The 10,075-nt window shown below is 44.5% G+C and overlaps 1 protein-coding gene across 1 annotated transcript; it reads left to right on the forward strand.

The window, feature by feature from the left end:
* Positions 1–409: 409 nt before the first annotated feature.
* Positions 410–4,955, forward strand: LOC309383071 (inhibin beta E chain-like). The gene is made up of 2 exons (XM_081935220.1): positions 410–995; positions 3,401–4,955. The coding sequence occupies exons 1-2, from the start codon at positions 635–637 to the stop codon at positions 4,117–4,119; spliced, it is 1,080 nt and encodes a 359-aa protein (XP_081791346.1). The 5' UTR covers positions 410–634; the 3' UTR covers positions 4,120–4,955.
* The last annotated feature ends 5,120 nt before the right edge of the window (positions 4,956–10,075 follow it).

A 10,075-nucleotide genomic window follows, 5' to 3' on the forward strand; every position in this document is an offset into this window, starting at 1 on the left:
AACAGTCCTCTTATTTGCCCCCAAAGGTACTGTTTACCATGAAGTGCACCATGGCAAGATTTTTTAAAAATATAAAAAAGGGCTCACGCACAACCCCCTCTTCCTGTGAATTCCTCTCCTGTCAAGCTTCCCCCATCCTGCTCTCAATGTTACGGCACTTCAGCAGCCCCATCTGGAGCAAAGGGCACTCACACCTCCCTTCACACCCTCCCTGTTTGGGGCTCAATCTTTCCTTTCCCCAGGCACCCATTCCCACTCTTTTTGCTAAACTCTGGCTCTCTCCCCATCTGGATAAAACCTCCCTCTGAGCACCAGAAGGCAGGCAGCCAATCACAGAGGGACAAAGGGCAGGACCAAGCCTGCCAGAATGACAAATGTCGAGGCTGACACTTGGGAATATCCAGTTGATGAGCTGAGATCTCTTAAGGGAGAGAGTCCTCCTGTTCTGGCAACAGCAGCAGGTCCTGGTGACCAGAAAGTCTCAGAGGTGCTGGAGCTGATTGTCTTCTCCTGACTCTAGGCAGACTGCCAAGCACCCTGCATGCAGCAGAGGCACAGTCCATGAGTTCCTGGCACTGCCACTAGACTTCCTAACAACATCATTCTTCACTGCATCTTGCTACTTGAGTGCTTCATGGCTTCCACCTACAGCCTCCAAGGAAGCTGGACTCCTCTAGCTGCACTGACGATACTATGGACTTCTTTGGCTTGGGTTGAAGGAAAGCCAAGTTGCCCTTCCTGCAGGATGCCCCCACTGGAACCCAGTGCCGAGAAAGCCTTCCTGATCGAAGTAGCCAAACAGCAGATACTCCAGAAACTGAACCTGAGCGAGAGGCCCAACATCACCCACCCTGTGCCACGCATGGCGGTGGCCAATGCCCTGCGGCGACTACACATGGGCAAAGGCTGGACAGATGGGATGGGGCACTTCTCCAGCTGGGAAAAAACAGAGTCTGATGAGCAGGGGTACGAGATCATTAGTTTTGCAGAGACAGGTGAGTGCTCGTAGGTCTTCCAAATATGCAGGCCAAGGACTGCATATGCTAGACCAGAGATCACAGATCCTTTATGTATATGTTTCTCTGCTCCATGATTTGCTACCTATAAAAATGTGCATGGAGAGGAAAGTCTACAAATTACTCCTGAAATCTATCCCATGGTTTTAGGTTGGAGCCTGACTATGGAATGCATCAGTTGCAAAAGGGAAAAGTTAATGTGTGTTTTGGGTCTACTGATCAATGGGAACAAGTTACACCTTTCTCATCAGGTCTAGCTTCCTGTGGCATCTCAGATCTACACAGAGATCACTTCCTCTGCCAGGGAGCTGCGTGTTTCTGTTGTCAGAAATATGTACATTTGGCATTGTCATAACTTTATCCAACCAGCTGAATCTTTAAAATCGGCTAGATTGGAAGTTTTCAAACTTTTTGAAGTACTGGAATCTGTTAATTTTTTTTTTAATGAAATAAAATCCCAGTATCCCTGATTAAGGGATAAGGTTCTGGTGATTTAAAAAAAGAACTGTATTCAAATGAACTCCCCCCCTCCCTTAGTCTCTCATGGAACTTTATCATGTTGAAAGACTACAATTCCCATTTACCTGTTCCAGTGCAGCCACTGGGTTGGGGAATATTATACTATCATTGCAGGTTTTGCCATGGTGAAAAAAAACAACAGAAGCTAAAAACCAAATGACCCAGAACATCAGGAGGACAAAAGAATCAATTCTGTCCCCTCAGAGTCATTGAAGATTCTATCAAATTGACTTTTTTTTTAAAAAAAAAATGTTTGTTTCCTGCAGCTGTTGCTCTATTTTTTCTTTGCTTAAAATGCAACCTAAGATGAAAATAATGGGATGCAGCTGCTTAAAAAGGATAAAGTATTTACCTGGCTCAGCTGATAAGGAGGAGAGCCTGTGGCTTAGTGGCTAATACAACTGCCTAATATGTAATACAGCCCTGGTTCGAATCCCAGTAAGGGTATGGCTAGTTGATGAGAGCTAAATAGCTTGAAATAGATCTATACTAGTCTCCCTTTATTTATTTATCAGCACAAATACAACACACACACACACACACACACACACACACACCAATGTCTTTTGATAGCCAACAAGCAGATTTAAAAGAAGCTTGCCTGTCATTCTCTCTTCATCCATATAGAAAACAGGTAACTGCAGGAATATTCTGCACAGTTGTGTATATGTCTTACTAGTTTAGTGTTTCATGTAGTCGTCCATATTTCTGATTTCATCCTTTGGGTTTGGCCCAGTAAACCCCAGACCTCAAGGTTCTTGGGGAATTCCTTACATATCACATAGAACACAAGAGCAGATTCAACCCCAACACTGCTGTTGCTCAAACTTAATTCATGTATATGCAATTACTTCACTCTGTGATGGTTTTTATATTAATGTATGGGGAACAGGTTTAATGTGCACACAACCATCTCATCCTGGGCAAGCTTTCCTATTTAAGCTTCTAAGCACATTATTGTAAGGTTGTTTACAATTTAGGACCCATATTTTGTGATGGACAGACTCGTCACACCAAAGATATAGCTAAAGTAGGCAAAAGTATATATTTAATGTTGTTCAGAGAGCAAATGAAATTATCTCTCTCTCTCTCTCTCTTTTTTTTTTGCAATTATTTGCATACCCATAACTTGAAACACTGAAATGGTGCTGTTGTGATTATGATTATTACTACTGCAGTTGCTATTAGGGCTGCTTGGACTGAGTAGCTCTATTTCAAGAAGGAGCTGAGCTAAAAACAAAAAACAAAAGAACCTCACTGAGTGTTTTCTGTGGTTTCAATCCAATGAGCTGCATTGACCATCCCCTCCTGGTGCCTTGTTGGAGTTCTTGCCTAGCATGCTTTTAAAGACAGATTAATAGGCAATATATAGAATAGAATAGAATAGAATAGAATAGAATAGAATAGAACAGAATAGGAATTCTTTATTGCCCAAGTGTGATTAGACACACCAGGAATTTGTCTTTGGTGCGTATCCTCTCAGTGTACATAAGGAGAATAAAACACATTCATCAAAAATAAAAAGATACAACACTTAGTGATAGTCAAGGCTACTAATAAGCCATCAAATCATACTATCAAAGGAAACAAAAACAATATAAATTGAAAGATAACAAGCAACATGGTTATAGTCATAATTGGGAAGAGATATATAGTAGGAAGGAAGAGAAGAATAATAGTAATACATTCTTAGTAAATTATTGACAGTGAGACTAAATGCAAATTTGGGAAAATAAGTAAAAACTCCCCCGCAAAAAACAACAACAACAACACAACATTCACCCCTTAGAAGAACTCTGGTTTGGGGCTGGCAGCTTAAAGGATACTGATACTGATTTTTGCCTTCACCATTTTCTCCTCCACAGAGCCTTCTGGCCTCCTTCAGTTCCAGCTCACCCATACCAAAGGCCAAGCCATGCATGTCCTGAAGGCCCAGTTATGGCTGCACCTTAAGGCGCACGAAAACATCACAATACAGATCTATGTCACAGGACAGCCACAAGTGCTGTTGGGGCAGCAGCAGCTGGGAAGCCAGGGCAGTGGCTGGCACACTTTTTCCCTCATGCCAGCTTTGCAGAACTTCTTCGAGCATGAAGACAAAACCTTGCGCTTGGAGTTGCACTGCGAAGGCTGCCATCCCAACATTATGTCTTTGATGGCTACCGGTAGCAACTCCCATCAGCCATTCTTGGTGGTGAAGGCGAAGATAAAAGAATCGGGCCATCGGGTCACCAAACGCAGCCTGAGCTGCGACCAGAACTCAGATTTGTGCTGTCGAAAAGACTATTATGTAAATTTTCGGGACATTGGTTGGAATGACTGGATCTTCAAGCCAGAGGGCTATCAGATCAACTATTGCATGGGCGAATGCCCTATGCACCTGGCAGGTGTGCCTGGGGTGGCAGCCTCCTTCCACACGACTGTCTTCAATTTGGTCAAAGCCAACAACATCCCCATCGCAGGCCATTCCTGCTGCGTCCCCACACAGCGACGGGCCCTTTCTCTGCTGTACTTTGACCCCAATAGCAACCTCATCAAGACAGACATTCCCGACATGGTTGTTGATGCTTGTGGTTGCAGCTAAAAATGGGAGGGTCAGCAGAGAGAAAACCGAATGGACAAAAAGTAGGAAATGAGTTTCCACTTCCCTTTGGACTCCACGAACTTCAAAAGAACTCTGAGCCAAATTGAAGGGGTGGTGTTATCATGTGGACTCTTTTCAAAAGAGCAGCAGTGTTTGTTCTTTCAGAGAGAACAAGTTACACTAAGATGTAAACTAGCCCATTTTCTTACCATTGTATATTGTATACTGTAGTGCTATGCAGGGCTGCCAATATCCTTCTAAGTCCTGGGACACAGTATTTGTCTTCCTCTCTGACGTTGCTACTTGATAGACCCTCCAAGCTGTTTCCCTAACTCTTTCCACCCCACTCCCAGTAGCTTCACTCGTCTCTCTTTCCCCAGTCCTGTTCTGTGGGGAGAAGAGTCAGGAAAAATGGTCCTGGAATGATAAGAGTTCTGCATACAGGGTGTACATAGGCCCTCAGGATTTCAAGATAGGGTTGGCGAACAGGAGAAACACATGCTTGAATCACACACATCTTCTCAAGCCTAACTACTTGCCCCTAAAGGCAAATATCATGGTGCATTTAAAAGTTCTCCTTGTTGCTCTTCTCATCTTCATGGTGTTCTTCTCAATCCAAGGCTCCACATGGATTGGGCCAAGTTTACTTGGGAACTCCTTCACTGGGTGGGCAGAAAAAGAAGGAGACCAAGAAGAGCTGCCCAGATCCATACCTGAAGGACTCTAAGTAGGTTTTGCCTTTTGTACTGTGCGTGAGATTTATTGTATTTCTCTTAACGTATCTATATTATTTTATTTTTTTGGAATGACATTCGTAGCAAAGCAAGTTTCAATAAAAAAAAACTAAAACAACAATTCCGTGTATTCTGAGAAATGTGTGGAGCACCTGTAAATGGGTATCCTGAGTAAAAGTGGACTTCAAAAACAGATACTCTCTTTTATAAGAATCCATCCTTAGAATTCAACCACAGCTTCACTTTTGTTCCCTTTCCTCCTCCTTGCGACTCACAAAGGTGTCCATCTCCCACCTCCTGCTGCACCAACCTTTTTATTTTACTAACAAAATTTCTGAATCTAAACTCTCGAGCTCTTCTGTCACTTCACTATGAAATTACATCATAATGAAAACTGGGGTTGAGATGGAAGTTGGCCTACGCACTATCACAAGTTGCAATATCACAGTTGCACTTAGGCCTATGCAGAAAACCAGAAAGATCCAGGAAGGAAGGAAGGAAGGAAGGGAGGGAGGGAGGGAGGGAGGGAGGAGGAGGAAGAAGGAAGGAAGGAAGGAAGGAAGGAAGGAAGGAAGGAAGGAAGGAAGGAAGGAAGGAAGGAAGGAAAGAAAGAAAGAAGGAAAACTCTAAGCTGCATCAACAGAAGTACAATGTTAACTCTCTCTATTTAGTAATCATCAGACTGCACCTTGTCCTTCCATTTTAGGAAGCACGCTGACAAACTAACTAGAATCTGCTTGAGAAAAGCCAGCAAAATGATAATTGAAGAAAAACTTATGAGTAACACTGTATAGGCTAAACCTGGAGGAGAGAAGACTGAACAAGACATGATCATTGTGTCAGGCCTGCAGCCATCTTTTCTTTTGGATCTTAGGCCTGCCACACTTTCTATTATTCTACTATGCATTTTCTATTTTGGGAAAATGGGAGGGAGGATTGTAAGGAGTTACATACTATCTAGCCATAACAAAACTCTTTCTAGATAGCCAAGGTCATTCTTTGTCTATGCATCTCTGCACCTGACTGGAATTGGATGGGTGGAACTCAGAGGTGGGATTTTCCCAGTCTGGTCTGGTACGCCAGAAAAGGTAGTGAAAATCTGGCGTACTGGATCGGACCGCTAGTAATGGTGGATTGGCATGCCCCTGAACCTTTGTCAGAAGCTTTTTTTTTTCTAAAGCCTTTTCCCCTGCCAGTTCAGGCAAGGGAAAAGAGGTTTTAGAAACTAAAAGAGAGATAGGGGGGAGGGAGGGAGGGAGGGAGGGAAGAGAGAAAGAAAAAGAAAGAAAAAGAAAGAAGGAAGTTCACTTTTTAGCTGGGATTCAGCAAAGGAGAAAAACAAATGCTGTCACTTTAAATCAGAATTGAGCATGCCTGGCTGTGGAATTCTGGGAGTTGAAGTCCACAAGTCTTAATGCTGCAAACTTTAAATTGACACCTGCTTTAAATTGAAAATCTGCTCAAAAGGAAGTTTGCAAAGTGACATTCAGCAGTTTGTTTTTGGGTCAACTGAACAACAAACTGGATAAAAGGTAGGATTCTTATATGGTTCTATGTTTTTGAAGTTTTGGGGTTTGTGCAATATGGGCTTTATGTTTCTAAAACGATTTGGATCTTTCCCTGCTTGTGAATGGAGCCAAACTTTCTATAGGCTCATTTTCTCATTATCTCTGGCAGGAATGTGGAATGAGCCTTTCTGGGAATAATATTTTATTTGGTGATGGTGGGGGGTTGATTGCTTCCCATAGAGGGAAGGGAGAAAGAAAGAAAGAAAGAAAGAAAGAAAGAAAGAAAGAAAGAAAGAAAGAAAGAAAGAAAGAAAGAAAGAAGAAAGAAAGAAAGAAAGAAAGAAAGAAAAACAGCACAGCAATTTAGAGCTAGAAGGGTACTCAGAGGTCATCTAGTCCAACCCCCTGCTGCAGCAGAAAACCTTACATTGTCTGGATTATTTTGCTGCCTCTAACAGAGAGGAAAATTGCTAGAAAGGAGAAGGAGTTTACTAGGACAAGGCTGCCATGCAGAGGAAGGCAGAGGTAGTACTTGACCTATGACTACAATTGAGCCCAAATTTTTGGTTGCTAAGCAAGAGCGTTGTTAAGTGAACTTCACCACATTTTACCCAATCCATGATATCTCCTGGTGAGTGACATTAAGTTGGCCATGCCCACCCAGTCACATGACCAATAAGCCACACCCACAGAATAGGCCATGCCCACAGAATAGGTAGTAAGAAAAATTGAAACCCACCCCTGGTGGAACAGCATGGCAGTGGGAGATTGGACCGTGTGATGGACTTGTGGGTGTGGGGGCAAGATCTTGAACTTTCAACTAGGTGGGGAAAACTGGGAAGCTTTCAGATTCAGGTTTTCCCAGATGTGCCAACATGGCTCTCTGAATAAATTGGAACTTTGAGCAATACTTTGTCTTGGACTCTGATTTAATTTTGGGTGCTATTTGGAATGCTGACACGTTGCCTGAACAGTTATTATGTAGAAAATGGGCCAGAATTCTTCAGAATTGTTCCAGAAGCAAGATAGGTGTGTTTAAGTTACCAGAAAGTTAGGTTCAGTAGGGTATCAGGAAGAATTTCCCTGACAGTAAGAACTGTTCAACAATGACTGGGTGGATGGATGGATAAATAGATAGATGGACGGACGGACGGACGGACAGATGGCTGTTCTAGCTGTGGTAGTAGTGAGTTCCTGCATTGGGCAAGGGGTTGGAGTACATGACCCTTAACATTCTTTCCTATTCCTAGCTTCTATGTTTTTATGAAAAAACAGGACTAAAACGAACCTAATTATGGAAAAGGATGGTTTAAAAGATGAATGAGAACCAAGTTCTGCCAGTTGTACTTTGCGACTTCTGGCCCAGATGAGCTTTCTGCTGCTTCAGCCAACACAAGGTTTCAAGCAAACATACTTGAGTGAGGGGCATCCTTTTGTCTACTCTTGCACCACTTTGCCTACTTTATAAATGTCGAAAGTGGGGAAGATGACCTTGATGGACGTAGGAAAAAGCTGTTTCCTCCGCAAAACAGGCTAGAGCAGGGGTGTCAAACTCAGAGCCCATGGGCCGAATCTGGCCCTCAGCGTGCTTAAATCTGTCGTGTGGTGACAGCCTGGGAATAGCAAAGGACCAGCCAGTGGTGCCTCTGGCAGCCAAAATAGGGCACATGGGGCGCACAGCCCCCCCCCATGCCCTGTTTTCAGTCTGGACTGCCTCCTGCAGCAGTTTGCTGGCCAAAATGGGGCATGGGAGGGCCGCATGAGCCCCCCCCCCCTGGCCCATTTTGGCCAGCAGGGAGCTGCAGGAGGCATCTGTGCCGTCCCTTTCCCCGGCTGGCCCACAGAGGAGAACTACAATGCTGATCCAGCCCTCGAAGAAATCCAGTTTGACAACACACCTGAGCTGGAGCAGTTTTAAAGCCTAGAATATGGATAACATTCAGAAGCAGCACACACAGATACCTCTCTAATTCGGTGAATTATAAGAATGAGAAGGCACAGCACAATCAGACTTGCAAGATTCAGATATTATAGCTAATCTCAATAAACCTAGTTTTAGCCTCATTGTGGAGCTGGCTTCCTGGTTTGCTCTACCCAGTAGGACCGGCAATGACAACTTTCAGGTACTGAGAACCACTTCCTTCAACACTGCCACCATGTTGGATATATGGGTGCTTGAGTGAAACTGGCATGAATTTGGTTTGTTTCCCCCTTTTAACCAGAGCGACAGCTCACAGGCCCTGAGGAGGGGTGCACAGTGACACAGAAGAAAAGCATCAAGGCTCCTTGCAAGCCGCCGCCACCTCTTCATATTGGTGACTTATCACTTGAGGCAACTTGGGTGGGCGTGACCATGAGGCATGGCCTAGTCGGCTTCCTGCACCCTGGTGGCAGGGGGGGGGGTATTTTTATCCTCCCCAGACTCCAGAGGCTCTCCTTCAGTCTCCAGGAAGGTGGAAACAGCCTTTCCCGGGCTCCGGAGACCAGAAACTGACCCGTTTCTGGACTTCCGGTACTTCTGATAGGCTCATTGTTCGCCCTCCCTAGGCTCCGCATGGGCTCTGCACTTACCTGGCATGATGAGCGGGCCACATGGAGACTCCTGGGAGGGGTGGAGTGGAGTGGGCGGAGTCAGATGGCCCTTGTAACTACTGATTTGGCGAACCAGATTAAAATTAACATCTGGTTCTCCCGAACCAGTCCAAACTGGCTGAAACCCACCACTGGGCAACTTGCAAGTTGCCTAAACACTCCATCCTTGGTTCACTCCCCGCCTGCAGACACCCAACCATAAACAAGATATCAACTTCCTGGGAAGTATATGGAAATTTCAGAACAAATCTCCTGTTTCAAGCAAATACGTCCCAACTCTGTCCACAACAAGCAATGAACATTTCCTCCTACCCAAACAAATAAATATCTAGAGATCTTCCTAGTTGATCTGACAGGTACTCTTTCTGAATAGTTCTGGGGATGTCTAAGAAATGGATGTGTTTATTCTGCTTTTCAATCAAAAGAAGAGCTGTGCCGGGCATAATAAACACAATTTTGTTCTATCACTCTGTGAAAGAAATACTGCTCAAAGTCCAGTGTTGCATGGCAGCTCAGAAGTCCACGATCATCAAGCCAAGTTGGTTCCCCTCTCTCATGGCCATGGATCCGTAGCTTGGCAAAGTACAGAGCAGAGAGCAAAGGGCAGCTTTCATCAGCCAGGACTCTTTGTGCACAATCTACTGCTCTTGTCGCTCTGTGCATGAGCAGATCACATTGTGATTTGATTCCTGGATGAGGAAGGATCAAACAGACCGTGATATTTCCATCAGAGGCTTACCTCTGCTTGCAATGTGCACGTCCCCTTGGAGTCCCTAATGGCTTTTAATTCAGAACTTCAAAAGACAACTCAAGCTTAGCAAAGAGCTAAACATTCTAACCCCCCCAAAAAAACAAGCGGGATATTCCATCACTAGATTTCTGTCCAACTGAAACTATTGCTGTTGCATAATGCTTATTAATGAATAATGGCATACACATCTATTATAATCCTGTGCTGAAAGAATTGTGATGAACACTACTGAGTGCCCTGCCATTAAGAAGTGGGTTCCTACCGGTTCAGCCCAGTTCGGACAAACCAGTAGTGGTATGGCGGCCTGGGTCGCTGGAACCGGCAGCACCCCAGGCCTGCCATGCCCCCATACTGGTTCCCCGGTCTGCGCC

Source organism: Natrix helvetica (assembly GCF_964273705.1).
Source record: "Natrix helvetica genome assembly, chromosome: 1".
Taxonomy (NCBI): domain Eukaryota; kingdom Metazoa; phylum Chordata; class Lepidosauria; order Squamata; family Natricidae; genus Natrix; species Natrix helvetica.

Excerpts from the sequence above, each read along its gene's own strand:
- LOC309383071 (XM_081935220.1), top strand. The coding sequence starts at position 635 with ATGGCTTCCACCTACAGCCTCCAAGGAAGCTGGACTCCTCTAGCTGCA. Across the intron at positions 996-3,400 it reads CATTAGTTTTGCAGAGACAG|AGCCTTCTGGCCTCCTTCAG; the intron begins GTGAGTGCTCGT and ends TCTCCTCCACAG.